Source organism: Gekko japonicus, unplaced genomic scaffold (assembly GCF_001447785.1).
Source record: "Gekko japonicus isolate JY-2015 unplaced genomic scaffold, Gekko_japonicus_V1.1 scaffold313, whole genome shotgun sequence".
Taxonomy (NCBI): Eukaryota; Metazoa; Chordata; class Lepidosauria; order Squamata; family Gekkonidae; genus Gekko; species Gekko japonicus.
Genome location: NW_015174283.1, coordinates 544,007 through 560,174, shown reverse-complemented (window position 1 = coordinate 560,174; position 16,168 = coordinate 544,007). Strand labels below are relative to the sequence as shown.

At 47.7% G+C, this 16,168-nt stretch overlaps 1 protein-coding gene across 1 annotated transcript in view; it reads right to left on the bottom strand.

Moving 5' to 3' along the window:
* PCNX3 (pecanex homolog 3 (Drosophila)) overlaps positions 1 to 10,106 on the bottom strand; it is a 43,950-nt gene extending 33,844 nt beyond the window's left edge. The window contains exons 1-6 of the mRNA XM_015423900.1: positions 9,954 to 10,106; positions 7,567 to 7,763; positions 6,493 to 6,595; positions 4,078 to 4,117; positions 3,481 to 3,576; positions 177 to 1,463 (exon numbers count right to left, since the gene is read on the bottom strand). Coding sequence (XP_015279386.1) covers positions 177 to 1,463; positions 3,481 to 3,576; positions 4,078 to 4,117; positions 6,493 to 6,595; positions 7,567 to 7,763; positions 9,954 to 10,106 — 1,876 coding nt within the window. The remainder of the gene's footprint in view (positions 1 to 176; positions 1,464 to 3,480; positions 3,577 to 4,077; positions 4,118 to 6,492; positions 6,596 to 7,566; positions 7,764 to 9,953) is intronic.
* Positions 10,107 to 16,168: the final 6,062 nt, after the last annotated feature.

Sequence of the window (16,168 nt, the reverse complement as noted above, 5' to 3'; positions counted from 1 at the left end):
TGGAGGTGTCTGTCACGTGTCATGGCTAGCAGCCACTGATGGATCTCTCCTCTATAAATCTGTCTGACCCCCCTTTTAAAGCAATCTACTCCTGTGGCCATCACTACATCCTCTGGCAGTGAATTCCACCATTTAGCTGTTCATCCGGAAAAGGCCCTGCAATTTCAGGCACTCACCTCCTCCAACGGCCCCTTCGGCTTGCAGCTCCCCCCTCCAGCCAGGTTGGTTGGCGGACTGACTGCGCACGGCGCTGCCTGATTCCTGCTCTGCTGTCAGCTTCCCGGAGTGGGATTCCAAGTCTGACTTGGAGACCGTCAGGGGGCCCAGGGGCTTCACCTCCACACTGCTCCCATCCATGCTGAGCACGCGGGCGTGGGTCTTGGCACTGGCTGTACTGCCAGTGCGCTGGGCATAATGGGAGTGCTTGGTCGAGAGGGTAGCGCCTTCAGGGGCTGGAGGCGGAGGGGGTTTGGCTTCAGCAGGGTGGTGCTTCCCATGCTGAGCGGGGGCGTGACGCTCGGGAGAGTAGCAGGAGGTGCTGGAAGAACTATCGGTGCTGTAGTTGTGCTGGGAATGCAAACTGGAGGCACGGCTCAAGTCACTGCAGTCGCTGGAGTCCTCATCGGCAAAAAAGCCCTCGGTGTAAGCTTTGCTGTCCAGGAGCGTGCGCATGGGCATGTAGGAGCTGCCGTGCTTGCGCGAGAGACGCCTGCGACCCTTGAGGCCCAGCTCCTTTGGCCGCACCACCTGCTCCGGATCGGGGCCACCCCACAGCTCGGTGTCCCCCTTGACCGTTTCCAGGGAGTTTAGTGTGTTTTGTGTGTCGAAGCTCAGCTCCCCGAGAAGGCCCAGCTCGGGGGAACGCAGCAGCTCGCTGTCCGACAGGGCATCGGTGTCACTGCCGCCATCCGGGGGTGGGGATATGCTGGCCACTGCCTCCTCCCCCAGGGCTCCCTCTCCGGGGGCCAGCCCGAGGGAGGGGCTGTCCAGATGGGTGGAATTGGTCTTCTCGCTGCGGTAACTGCTCAGGGTGCTGGGCGTCTCTTTGTCCGTGCCGCTGAAACAGCTGTCCGAAGAGCCAGCCTTGAGGGGCCGCTCCGGTCGGGGCTCCAAGGGCTGGTAGTCAGTGCCTGAGCGGCGCTTGTCGCGGCGGCTGTGGCTGCTGGCCTCGGGAAGAGCCAGGCTCAGAAAGCTCTGGCTGAGTTCCTCGCTCAAGCTGCTCTTGATGAGGGGGCTGAGGGGTGTGTCCCCCACGCTCTCTGACTCGCTGGCGGTCCAACGTGGCAGTCCCGAGCCCGCCCCGGCTGGGGGGGACTGCTCGGAGGAGTCCGTGCTCTGAATGGATGTCTGGACTGGGAGGGACGGGGGCAGCTTCCTCCCGCTGGACGATGGCTCCGTCTTGGACACAAGCAACAGGCTGTTTGCACCTTCTAGGTCAGAGGGCACCCTAGGAACCTCAGCAGCTATAGAGGGAGGAAGGTGGGGAGGAGAGGGTTACCGAAACAGCAGTGCAACGCAATACAGGAATACTGGCTTGTGGGGATCGTAGCCAGATATTTATAAATGTGTGCACACACAGGCATGCACAAATGGCTGCACATGGAGGCTAACAGCCTTAATTCAGAGAGCAACATCAGCCCTGCCCAGGTAGCACAGCTTTCAAAAGCTGCTTTCAATAGGATACATTTACTACAGTTATTTCTATGTCTCCCCCGCCCCGCAAGACTGCAAACCACACACAGACGTCCGCAATGATTCCACACACACACCCCCCTCTTTTTTCACAAACCACCTCTGGTGCAATTTCCCAAACATGCACAAAGATATAGCAAAACAGATTACTGATGTTGATGAGCACCAAAGGTCTGAAAAGCCCCTTTGTGTTTATTTATTCATTTTAAGTATTTACGCCCCACCAGATCTCCTTAGACTCCGGGAGGTTAACAATGCAATGACAAGTTGTCAGAACAGACACACACACAAAATAGTCCATTAGCAAGACAAAAAGAGGGCACTGGTTAAAAACACAATCAAATCTGCCAGTTTACTGTCCACCAAATGCCCTTCGCAATAGAACTGGCTGCACGCCTTTCTAAATGCAGCTAGTGAAGGCACCTCCTGCACCCACTGTGGATCTACCACAGGCCATTCCAGAGGACTGGATCTACCACAGGGGAAAAAGTGACTAAGTCATTGCTGTGTAATCTTAGGAGGACACACTGCAAGGAAGGCTGTCTGAAGAACGGGAATACGGGAGTACACCATGAGATGCTTTCTCCAACTACCACAATCCGTCCCACACCTCAGTATCACAAGCAACTGCTTCAACTCATGAGCACTGAAAGAGCCTTTTGCAGCATACCATGGCAGAGTCACTCCAAAAGCATTTCTCACCAAATAAATAATCTTTTGCTGTTTACATCCACCCATGTAGTAAATACCCCCAACCAGCCAAACGTTCCATCTCTGGGGCTCCTTCACCCCCATCTTGTCATCAGTTATTTAGCTGCTCCCCTTGCAGTCCTCAATAACTATCTCCCAAGGTCAAAAGGTGAACATATTCCCATGTCTAGCAAATCCAAGATTCTTCCTCCTCTCCCCCTCCCTCTGCCTATCACTGTAAGTCTAGGGCAGGCTGAACCACCCCTCACATAGCTGAAAAACCGTGCTTGCATATATTAACACATGCCTATCGGAATCATAAGCCAGGGCCTGATGAATCCCAGGCACCAGGTTATCATAATTTCATTAGGGTGCCTAGTATTTTCAGCACTGATTTTATTGTTACATGTCCCAGCAATCCTCAGCAGAAGCACAAAGCTCTTCTGTCATTTCACTTCAGAATGTGTCTTGTCGGACACAAAAATGCACGTGCACAAAGTTCTTGTCATTCGTTCTTTACAGGTCAACATTATACCATTCAGCGGTGGTGGATGAATTAATTTCTTAACCAGTTGCTTTATATCCTGACTCCAACATTCAATTAAATGGAGCTTTTGAAGGCAACAACAAAAAAAAAATTAGGAAAAATTGGAGAATGGCTAGCTTTTGTTGAAGTGATAACAACCAGGGTTCCTCCCATTGCTTATTTCTATACCACAACATTTTTATCATCGCTTTGATCGAATGACAAGAAACTGAGGAAGCTAGGATTAGGTTTTGTGGTAGCAAAAAACCCTCAGAAACTCTTGTCATAAAATAATATGAACTCCTGAAGGCTAAAAAACACATCTGGCTCCTCAAGTCAAAGAAAATTCTTCAAGGCCTCTCCTGGGAATCAGCAGCAAAACTTCAGAAGGTGAAACATTTTTAGGAGGCTGCAGGATCGGCTTCAAGCAGCACCGGCTGATGGAGCCTCGCGAGGAAGGGCTCAGGATGCCCTTTCCCTACTTAAGGTCTTGGCAAAAATAGATTAAGACATGGACCGAAGGTCAGCTTGTTTAGTCCCCTCTTGTCCCCAAACCAAGGCCAGAGACTTACTGCAGTTCTCCGGGGAATGGCGCTGGAGCATGTCCCGATCTGCGGCTGTGACAATGACATTGTTGCTGCCCTGCTCACGCACGAGTTCCTTGATGTCTGTGGAATGAAGCAGCAGAAACTTGAGAGGCTGTACCCTCTTTAGTCACTGTAAATACCGTGCCGCATACAAACCTCATACGCTCTGGCCCCAATCTATGCTTTCCCCCTGTGTCTGCCCTCTGTTCATCCCCTTGGCAAGGGAGGGAACCCTGACACCCCTGTCCAGTTCAGGAGCTGGACAGCATCGGGGCCACTTCTGGCATTACCATTCCCTGCCCACGCTTGAAGATACACACGTATGCGGATAAAATGGAGGAGACAATGATGTAAGCTACTGAGGGTCCTCACTGGGGAGTAAAGTAGTAATAAATGAGATTAATAAATAAATAAGGCAGCAGCCGGTAAAGGACATGCATCCTTGGTAGTCTGGGAAAAACCGTACACAAGTCCATCCATTGCAAAGGGGCCTGCAGAGATGCACCCAATGAATCACTCTCCCAAATGACTGAACAACTGTATACTAACTGATACAGGATCAGGGGAGTTCTAACTGCTTACCTCTTACAGGGCCCCCATCCTCCAAGTGAGGCAGCAGATCCTAGAAGGGAAAACACACACACACACAAGAAGGTCAAGTTACTTTTTGGCAAGAGGATCCTGGTTGGATTCTCAAACACAGAGGCAGTAATGAAAGAGGAACTGGAAGCTGGCGGAATCGCCACACCTTACTACGATCTCTTGATCAACCCCAAGACCCATCTAGGTGAGAAGGAGGGGTGTGTGCTGAGCTGAAACAATACCCGATAAACAGCTTATCAGTATTTATCAGGTATTTTCTCAGCCGATCACCGAGAAGGCTAGTGATTCAGTTATCTGAAAATGGATGCCCTGAAAATATTCAGGATTTCTTGGGACTGCTGGATAGCTGGAGTTCATGGTGAACTCACCACTTCAAGAAAGCATTTAAAGGGACCACAACTCGAGCCCTTTAAATGCCTTCAGAGTTCACTCACAGCTTAGACAAGGTATTTAAAGGGTCCATGATCTCTTTAAATGCCCCCCCCTCCACTGGAAACAATGGAGGATGGAGGCAGCTCTGTTGGGCAGTCCAGTTCAAGCCAAGCTGCCCAGCAGAACCCCAGCAGAGCCTGTGGGGAGAACTCACAGAGCTGCAAAGAGGAGCCAGCCCAGGATCGGACTTCTGTAAGGCATGGAGAGGAAAAAAAGGCATTTAAAGGAAAATCCCTTTGAACGCCTTTTGCAAGCCACACCGCAAGTGAACTCCGAAGCGACAAGTTTACCCAGTGAGTTCACCTGGAGTTTTATTTGTTTTTTATTTAATTATTTAGATATTTTTATTCCACCCTCCCCAAAGCAGGCTCAGGGTGGATCACTAGAGACCGAATCCAAGACTTGTTACAATAAAATCACATTAAAGTCATTAAAACAATAAAATCACACGGGTAGTGACAATTTCATATAAATCTGTTAGGGCTACAAGGTGGAATCAAATGGGCCCTTTCAGTGGGTTGGGAACTACAGAAGGGAGGCCAACTGAGATGGACACCTGCTGCCTCACCCGAAAGCCTGGTGGGACATTTCTATTTTGCAGGCCCCTGTGGAATGACAGAAGGTCTCACAGGCCCCTGATCTCCAGTGGGAGCTGATTCCACCAAGCCGGAGCCATGACAGAAAAAGCCCTGGCCCTGGCTGAGGCTAAGCAGATGTCCTTTGGGCCAGGGGCAGCCAGTAAGTGTTGATCCTGTGAACGCAAGGCCCTTTGGGGCATATATGGGAAGAGATGGTCCTTCAGATAGGTTGGTCCCAGGCTGCACAAGGCTTTGAAAGTTAATACCAACACCTTAAAACGGATCCGGTACACAATTGGTAGCCAGCGCAAGCGGCATAATACTGGCCAAATGCATGCCCACATTCGCCATCCATGCCTTTTGCAAGCTGCGCTGCGAGCGAACTCCACGACAGTGAGTTTTCCTGGAAGGCTTCTGGGTGAACTCGCTGCTTCGGAGTTCACTTGCGGCGCAGCTTGCAAAAGCCATTTAAAGGGACTGTGTCCCTTTAAATGGCTCCCCCCTCCATTGGAAACAATGTAGGATAGGGCACCTTCTTCTGGGGCCCATAGAATTGGACCCCCTGGTCCAATCTTTTGAAACGGGGGGCGGGGGGGTGACGTGAGGAGAGGCAACAGCAGCTATGCTGAAAATCTGGTGCCTCTATCTCAAAAACCAGCCCTCCCAGAGCCCCCAATACCCCCAGATTAATTCTCCATTATAGCCTACAGGGACCATTGACTATAACATAGGGTATAATGGAGCCCCCAAAAATTGGTATTCCCGAATATTTCCCAAATCCCAAAACCATACTGATATTGGGATTTGGGAATATCAGGAAATACTGGTATTTTTCAGGTCCAATATACCCAAACCTCCCAAAAAACAATTGTTTTGCACACCTCTAGTGATCAGGGAGCAAGTAAAGATTCTCTTATGCAAAGTTCTATCAAGCCTGTGCAGAGATCCAGCCCCCCAAAGGGAGGAGCACCCATTTCGCTACCCTTCTGCAGAACCTAATTTAAACCAAGATCTTAATCTCAGAACCCCATCTGGATGCCTCATCATGACATTAATAGGAATGTTTCTAGACACACACAGAATGGCTTTCCTTCTCCACTGGGAGGCTTAGAAAGCACAGTGCCCAGGCAGGCACAAGCCCCAGCACCTTTATTTTTATAAAACACAACTTCAGTTATACAACCATAGACTGGCAAGGGAGCCAACAGTTCGTCTACGCCAGAAGCACCCCCAAACGCCTTCTGCAAGCCTCAAGGGAAGGAGATTTCCCTTGGGAGCACTGAACTGCTCTAAAATAAGCACTGCTTCTGTGTTCTCCCTTTTGCAAAGTCCCAGGAAAGGAATGACAGGCTAAAGCAGCCCAAGGTATCTTCCTCATTCGTACCATGACCTGGTTGAAGCCAAACACAGAATGCTGGGAACTGCACCTCACTGGAGGCGTGGAACTGACTTTCCGGAACACAGTCATCTCCACTCCGCCAGGATCTCTGCGGGACAAAAAGATATGGCATGTTAATTGCATGTAACTTAAAATACATAATAGTGTGTCAGACTAGGACCTGGGATGGCCAGGTTCGAATCCCCACTGTGCTAAGGAAGCTCACTAGCTGACCTCAACCAGTCACTCTCAGCTTAACCTCCCTCACAGAGTTATTATGAAGACAAAATGGAAGCGGTAAGAATGTGATAATCTACTCTGGGTCCCCACTGGGAAGGAAAACAGAGAATAATAATCTACATGGACAATTATAAAGCCACACTGCCCTTTTGGGTAAGTATATGCGCACACACCCCAGTGTGACGGCATTCTGCCAGATATACAATATATACAATCTGGAGCATGCAAACAAACAACACCAAGAAGGGGCAAACAGTAATGCGTCTGCATCCCGAGCTACCCCGACTCCCATTAACTTTATGCTGCCCTGTCCAAGAGCTCTCCAGCAATTCAGAAGGCGATTCTGTTTCACTGACTGTTCCTCGGTATTTTAGATTTGCCTGTGGCTGAGGGAAAAACAGGCACTTCTCCTTTGGCTTTCCATTAGAAGGCAACCACAGGCATTTCAGAGGCCTTCTTCAGGGCAGGGAACAAGACAGGCACATTGTTCAGAGGGCTGGAAAAATCCCAAGAGTCTGGTTACTCGCACAGATGGATGCTTTACAGTGGCACCTCACACTGGAAGTTTTTCTAGACCTCCCACAGGCCTGAGCCTAAAATCCAGAAATGGCTCCCACAATTCACACTGTGTCTGTGAATCTGCATCCCCCCCTCCTGTTTTTTAATTTGGAAAACTCTAGATATTTCAAACTCACCACATACTCCCGGAGCACTTAATGTAACAGCTAATCCAGCCCAGAAAGTATTAGGGAAGAAGAGAAAACTCCTAACCCAAGAATATACAGACTGTATGTAAGTAAATACAGATTCCCTCTCCTGCAATGCCACCCCCCTGCTCACCTGACCAAGTTCCCCTCATCAGCAGCAGCTCCTTCATCAGCCTTTGCCTCCTCTGCTAGCACTGAGTTCTTCTTCTCCACAATCTCACCCTGGTCAAACATGGTGTGCAGGCGATAGTTGACGATCTTGACAGTGGTGAAGAACGTGGCCACCACAGCACAGTACACGCCCGCCACCACAACGCTGGGAGGCATCACCTGTCACCAAAAAAGGGCAAGTATTAACAACAGAACTGCAAATCCGGTCCAGGGCATAAAGCCCCACAGAACAGGCACCAGCTCTCTGCATAACAGAAGCACAATTAGGCTACGCGTCAAGGGCTGCACTTCTGTAAGCAAAGCAGTGGTTCTACAAAACCAGCTTACGCTGAGAATGGTGGAAAGAGGCTTTTGAGTAATACCAGAACGCTTGTTCAAATGTTCAAAGCAAAGGAAAAAATTCAAAGCATGAAAATAGACTCTGACATTACATCTGCAAGCTAGTGTTTGCATCATGAGGTAACATTTCAATTCTTTTCTTTGAAATCCTACACCTGACAAAGAACTAAGCATATCTTGTACACTTCAAAGCTACATTCGCAGACAACAGGGGAAAGAAACTTGCTTTTTTAAAAATGAAAGCTGAGAGCATCAGAGAAAGTTGCAGTAGCTGGGGTGGTGGGACAGGGAGAGCAGTATTCTATAACCTCAGTATCAGCACAAAGACTTTTCTTAAGCAAGCACTCTCTCTCCTGAGAGCTTCATGTCACAGCCTTTGGATCTGCAGCACTGACTCCCAGACAGGACATCAGCAAGCAATTTGCTTTCCGCAGTGACACTTTGCTAACAAGCCTATTTTAGTCCCAGAGCTGCAAAAAATTAACGAAGATGCATCATCCACTGGGCTTTTGGTCTTGACTCGGGCACTTGCATTCCTCATCTGAGCTACCCCGTCACAACCCATTTGCAAGCACTATTTTGTCTCAGTGCCTGAGAGAAAGACTGGTCCCCAAACAAGACAACTTTTCTCCACATTCCTACTGAAAAAAATTGTGGGAATGGATGCCACCCAAGTCCTAGCAGTCTTACTGTTCTTCCTTAGCAAGCTCATGGTGAGAAAGGCTGCAATCAGAAAACAAACATATATACGAAAATGGCTGTGGGAGAGCTACAAGTAGACCCTGCCTAGCTGCAGATATCTTCAAATACATGCACAGAGATCCCACAGCCCATAAAGTAGGAAAGGGGTTTTGTCAGTTCCAAGACTGTTGCTGCAGATGGCTAAAACGCAGTGGCACCAACTTCCTGTTCTCTCTTCATACATGGCTGAAAACATGTACTTCACATCCCTAAGCACCACAAACCTTCAGCCTTCTAAATGGGGGTGGGGGGAAAGCAAGCATCAAAACTGCTGGGCGCCAGCCAGACTCGCATTTACGGATGCCTGAACACCTGGGATGTTCTCTAGGCCCCGTGCTCAAACTACAGTTTTAAAGCAACTCCCCACGTTTCACAATGCCTTTACAAGAAGCAGCTGCTTACAGCACAGGAAGGCTATCCTAAATAGGAACATAAGACATCCAAGGCTTTTAAAGAACAGTTTCTTTAATGGGAAGATGTTACTGCATTATGCCTCCTTTAATGCACAGCCTTGCTTCCTCTTCTCAGAGTACCCATTTGCTTTCAATGCAGACAATCCCACATTGATATTTCTATCCAGTCAACCACCAACAGTAAACTTGGGTTTCTCTTGTGACATCATTAGGTTTCAGAAGGAATAGCACAACTTCTTTTCTGGTTGATCTCCTCGGCATGTATTGGGAAGGCACTGTATAGAAACTACAAAAACTAAAAAAATGAGATTTCTTTAGAGAACAAAAAGCCAGTGAGGAAGGCTATTTGGTTGAAAGCATCCAGTGAGCGACATCGAATGAAGCATTTGATTCCCCTGGTGAGGAATTGAAACACAAGTAGTTCCAAGCTGCTTGTCTGACCAGGTGCCTTGAAACTCAGCCTGCAGTTATTGTACACCAAACTCAGTTTCCACAGACATCTTGCAAAAATATGAAAGGCTTCAGAAGCAAAAGGTGAACTGCCAGTTAATGATGAAAAGGACAGAAGCTTCAAGACTTCCAGTATCCCTATTAATCCTCAACTGGCTGTTGTCTTCTTACATTTGCACTGTCAGTTCAGACTTTGGGCATTTTTTTGTTTAAAGGAGACCAAAGAAATGACATAGGGAAGGAGCTGTTCTAGGTAGAAGAAGCAATACAGAAGAAAGACAAAGCTGCACAGTATCTCTGGTACAAAAAAAATTGCTAGAGAAGTTAATAGCATCAGCACATGTCTATTCCTTTCCTCCAACCACCTTTGCAGCAGCAGACATTACCTACTGCTCCCCAGACTCACCATGTACAGCAGGAAGGGGAAGGTGAGCAGGAAAATCCAGGTGTAGAGGTGGAAGCAGTTGGAGAAGGTGCTCTGGTGAGGGTCAAAGAACCAGCCACCAGTCAGTGAGGCCCAGACGCCTTGGCGTAGAATCTGCAGGACCTGTGACCCCATGTCCACGGTGGGGCCGCCTCTTCCTCGTCGTCCTCCTCCTCCTCAAGGAACACCACTGCCCAGCTGTCACTCACAATGTCCTTCATCAAGGCAGCTTACGACCCATGATCCACAGGGCTGGAGAATCCAGAACCCTCTTCTCCCCCACCCTGCTTTTTGGGATTAGTTGCACCCTCCTAAAAAAAACCCCTTCCCTAACGGAGGGGGGGAGGGGGTGATTCACGGCAGGACGGAACTGCCCATTCAAAGCAGGCGTGCCAGCCCTATCTGCGCTTCCCCTCCGAGCAGCCACCCCCTCCCCCCAACCTCCTCTTTCTCCGCTTGGTCCCTCGCCGTGGCTCACGCCATCGTAGCTTCCAGGAAAGGGTTCCGCCACCCTCTGCGCCCAGAATGCCTAAGGGAGCACAGTGAGGCGACCCAAAAGGGGAGCAAGCAAAGCGAAGCAGAGTCCAAGGCGGCAAAGACAGCCCGCAGAAGCTAGCCCGGAAAGGAGGAAAGCTCAATAAGGTTAAGCGGAGACCTCCATCGGGGGTGGTCGGGAAGGATAATTGGCGGCGCAGGCGAGGGGTGAGCAGTAAAGGCAGCTCCGAGTCCCTGGGGTGGCCCCTGGGGAAGTTGAAACCGGAAACAAACCGGGTAACGGCCACCCCTAGTCTCCCCCCCCGGTAGAGAGAACCCAACTCGTGTTCACTTCCGAGGTTAAAGGTCAACCCCACTTGGCTAGAACGAGGAAGGAATCTTGGCGCCTAAGCCTAATCGAGGTCTGAGGAGGCCGGAAGAACAGCCTGAGGAACAGCTGCAGTAACGCGCATGCGCTATATACCCCCTTGCCCTCCCTTCTAGACAGGAAGCAAAAGCGAAGGGTCACGAAACGAGCGTTGTTCATGCGCGAACATAAACAACCGTTTTTGCGCGTGCGTCATTCATCCACTCGGCTGTGCCGGGCCAAATTGAGGTTTTGCGCATGCGTCATTTTCCTGCTTCCTCCAATCCCTTAAAGAAAGGCTCATTCCACGCACGCGCTTCATCTTCGTCCTGTATGGAGAAACTGGCAAATGCGCAGGCACATTGGGAACTACGGGCATAAAGAAGGGCGGACGTTGGTTTGACAGAAGTCACAAAAGTGCGCACGCGCTAGTTTCCGGGTTTTGCTTTCCCCCTTGTTTTACGCAGGCTGTTGAATGGGTTTTTAAAAAGAAAAACAAAAGTATGAGTCCAGTGGTACCTTTAAGACCAACAGAGTTTTGTGTGCAAGCACACTTCTTCAAATATAATGAAATGGAAATGACCAGTTCATACATATAGGTAGAGGGTGAGCATTAAATTACTATACAGCATAATAAAGATGTTTAGATTAAAGGACCAAACAGGAATAACAAACTTAGTTTATATGGTTACCATTTGTTTAGGTTTAATTCTGGGGGAAAGCATAGTGAAGGAAATAAATATGTCAAAATTGGGGATTAAAGGGCAGATGTATCCTTAATTGTGGAATGCTGAGAGTAATTGACTGAGACCTTCCCATTACATTCCATCTGTCTCCTCTCAAGTATGGAGGTGACCTTACAGCATCTTCTTTGAAGTAGGGGGACTGACTGTGTAGAGTTATCTCCCCCTCTACAGACCACAGAAATACATTCCAATCTACCATTCTAAATCTGTTATTCCAAATATGAAATAAAATGAAATAAAGAGGATGTATGGCCCTTCTGGGGGATTTGTTAGAGTACAGATGTAAGGACTGAATGAGGTTAGCATATGTAGTGAAATAAGAAACCAATATCCCTGTTAAGTCCTGGGGAATTCCATTGTCCATTGTAATAACTTGCAACTCAGCAATTTCCCTTTCTAAACTGTTCCTGAAGTTTATTTGCCAATACAACAGCTACTTTGAGGTCACCCACTGAATATCCTGAAAGGTTGGAGTGTTCTACAGGTTTCTCAATCTTGTGGTTCTTAATGTCAGATTTTTGTTCTCCTATTGGTGCATTTAAATCAATTGAGAAACAGTTCTTTCTCTCACTGAGAAAGAAATGGAAGAAGACACATGTTCTATGGTGAAATTTAGAAAATGGGAAAGGGTGGTTATTCTGAGAGCAAGAGGAAGAATAATAAATTGTTTCTGATTTGTGTAAAGTGACTATGCATGTTCACTTTTTATTTAATGCAATATTACTGGTGTTTGTGATGCTTGTAAGGTTAGGCACAAAAATAGTAACATATAGTCTTTATGACAGCCATTTTGGAGTGTTCAATTCAAACTGCCTGGTTTTAATGTAACAGGTATTCTATTTGAGGTCTCTGAAACTTCAGCAGATTGCTACAGCGGTGACCTGGTTGCTTTCCAGGGCAAGTGAATTTGATCATTTTGAACGAGCTTCATTGGTTTCCAGTTCTTTTCCATGCCCAATTCAAAGAGCTGTTTTTCATCTTTAAAGCCCTAAATGGTTTGGGGTCAAGTTTGGGACCTTCTTCAACGTGAGCTGACCTTGATGATGACATCTTCTAGGGAGCCCTTGTTTTGTGTACCACCATCCTTTGCATTTCAGCAGATAGCCACATATAACAGAGTGGGGATTTGAACCTCTGTCTCCCAGGTCCGAACTCTAACCACTACACCATGCTAATCCTTATGAACTGTTCAGAATGGAAGTAAGTCTGACAACTTAGTGAGAACAAGCAGAAGGATGGAAAGAGGCAAGGTAACAACAGGAGAATGTGAAGAAATTTACAACTACTAATTTAAAAATGGGCATATGTAAACAAATTTAGGGAAATGTAGTTTAAGAGCTGCAAAGAGTGATCTAAGTGTTCATGGCTCAAAATCTCTGCTTTGAAACAAATACACCAAGTGGCAACACTGAGGATAGCTATACAGGTCTGCCTTCCAAGGTTGTTGTTGGAGTAACTGAGATTTCAAAGAGAGACGTGCTTTGAGCACTTACATTAAAAGTGCTGTGTGAATGCTACACATTATATACTTGTAAAAACTGGTAAGTGTAATAGTTAAAAGAAAGAGCTGTGCTCTGGGAGGCCCCCAGTTCAAATCTTGTCTCTGTTGTAAGTTCCTGATATGGCCTTAGACAAACAGCACTCTCCCAGCTTCATCCTCCCCAACCCTTCTGCCCTATAAGGATAATAATACTAGCCTATCTTATAGGGCTTTTGCAAAGAGTATGACAGGGTACGGTGTGCAAAGCTCTACAAAGGCACTAAAGGTGGGATTTGGGGAGGGGAAGGAGCTCATTGGGGTATAATACCATAGATTCCCCCCGCCAAAACAGTCAATTTTCTCCAGGGGAACTGATCTCTGTAGTCTGAAGATCTGTTGTAATTCCAAGAGATCTCCAGGCCCCACCTGGAGGCTGGCAATTCGTATCTACCCCTGGGGGAAATACACCATCCTCACAAGCAAAGCCTTGGACTTCTCACTAAACAGCTGCTATGTGGTAGTCTTCCTCTGGTAGCCCATTCTGCAAGGTGGGGGCGGCAACAGAAAATGTGTGGGCTCCAGCAGAGAAGGAATTGTATGAAGAGATTGCCCAAAGGGGTGTAACTGACATACATGATATGTGTCCTTTGAACAGGTGGATCCCAGGATACAACAACTTTTAAGGTAGGAAGAGACACCTTAAATCGAGCTTGGGAATAATGAAACAGGAAGCCGATGTAATTAATTTAGCACAGGCATAATGTCCTTATATTGAATATTATCACATTCTGATCCTGCGCTTTGTCCAAGGAGCTTAAAGCACCATATGTGGCTCTCCTTCTTCAGTGACCCCTGTGAGGTAAGCTGGGCTGAGATCCCCCAGGATGGTTCATAGCAGAGCTGGAGCGTGCGACTTTTATGGATCACCATTCTAGCACTCTGACCGCTACAATGAACATAAGAGAAGCCAATGTTGGATCAGGCCAATGGCCCATCCAGTCCAACACTCTGTCACACACAGTGGCCAAAAATACCAGGTGCCATCAGGAGGTCCATCAGCGGGGCCAAGACACTAGAAACCCTCCCACTGTTGCCCCTCCCAAGCACCAAGAATACAGAGCATCACTTGCCCCAGGCCGAGAGTTCCTATCTATGTTGTTGTTCAGTCGCACAGTCGAGTCCGACTCTTCGCGACCCCATGGACCAGTTCCTGCCAGGCCCTCCTGTCTTCCGCCATCCTCTGAAGTTTGCTCAATTTCATGTTCGTTGCATCTATGACACTGCCTAACCATCTCATCCTTTGCTGTCCCCGTCTTCTTTGACCTTCAATCTTTCCCAGCATCAGCGTCTTCTCCAGTGAGTGCTCCCTTCTCATTTGGTGGCCAAAGTATTTGAGCTTCAGTTTCATTATCTGGCCTTCCAGGGAACAGTCAGGGTTGATTTCTTTTAGGATTGACTGATTTGATCATCTTGCAGTCCAAGGGACTCTCAAGAGTCTTCTCCAGCACCATAGTTCAAAAGAATCTATTCTTTGGCACTCAGCCTTCCTTATAGTCCAACTCTCGCAGCCATACATGACTACTGGGAATACCATGGCTTTGACCATGCGGACTTTTGTTGGCAGGGTGATGTCTCTGCTTTTTATCATGCTGTTTAGGTTTTTCCATCGCTTTCCTCCCAAGGAGCAGGCGTCTTTTAATGTCATGGCTGCTGTCACAGTCTGTGGTGATCTGGGATCCCAGGAACGTGAAGTCTGTCACTACTTCCACGACTTCCCCTTCTATTTGCCAAGGAGTGGTGGGGCCGGATGCCATGATCTTAGTTTTTTTGATGTTGAGCATTGAGTAAACCCCACAGTAGGACTCTATAGTTTGAAAGCAGCCCTTGAATATGGTAGGAAACAAAGTGGAGGCCAGTATGGTTATTTTGAAGCAGGTGTTATATGTTGCCTTGTGCTTGGCTGAACTTTAAAAGACTAAATTGTATTGGGGAAAGGAAGAGGATAGTTGAAAGCTGATGCCAACCTTGGCCAGCCTTCCTGGTGAAGCATCATTGGGCAACTATAGTGGCCACCTGCTGTTCTACGGCACTTCTGGATGGAGAATATGAGGGCCCAAATATTTTCAATCTATTTGCTGGGCTATGTGCTCCAGTATTAACAAGCTGGAGACACTTTTTAACAGTTAAAATAAAAAGAAGAAGAGATTGGATTTATACACCGCCCTTCACCACCTGAAGGAGCCTCAGAGCGGCTTAAAATCTCCTTTCCCTTCCCCTCCCCACAACAGACACTCTGTGAGGTAGGTGGGGCTGAGAGAGATCTGAGAGAACTGCCCTTGAGAGAACAGCTCTGAAAAAGCTTATGACTGACCCAAGGTGACACCAGCAGCTGCATATGGAGGAGTTGGGGACCTTCTGGGCTAAAATCTGCCTCTGTGCTTTGGAGATTCCTGTATGTTAATCCTTTAGGATGCTGCCATTTGTAACCCTGAGGTTCCTATTGTACATGGGCTGAAGTGCGTACTAGGTTCAGTGACATTCTTGTTTGGTCTTCGGCTTGGATGTAGTCAAGATAAGCCAGGACCACGTACACACTAAATCAGGGGTCCTCAATATGATGCCTAAGGGCACCAAGGCTCCCATTCACATCTTTTCTGATGCCTGCCAAGTGAATTTAGAAAGTGGGTGTAGCCAGGTGGGGCTACTGTCCAGCAGGGCTTCTGATTGGCCAGTGGAGATCTAATTGGCTGTGCAGATTAAAATAAAATTGTTAAAAGACAAGCCACAGTGTTTACTTTATTCCCTCTTTCCTTTTCCCCGGTGCATTTTTAAAAATTATGCCTCTTGTCCCCTGCATTTGGACTTCCTGTGTGTGTGTGTGTGTCTGTCTGTCTGTCTCCCACAGCGGCCATTTTGGGGTTGGCCCCACCTCCTGCAGTAGCCATTTTGGGGCTGTGCCCACCATCCTGTGTCAGAATTCCCAAGATGGGTGCAACCAAAAAAGGGGAGAAAAACCCAACCCTGCGCAAGAAGGGTAACCAAAGAGGTTGGAACAATGAAAAAGAGATTAAAATTAACTATGAACATAGTACAAAGATACAAAATGCTGGTATTTAATTTAATAATGCAT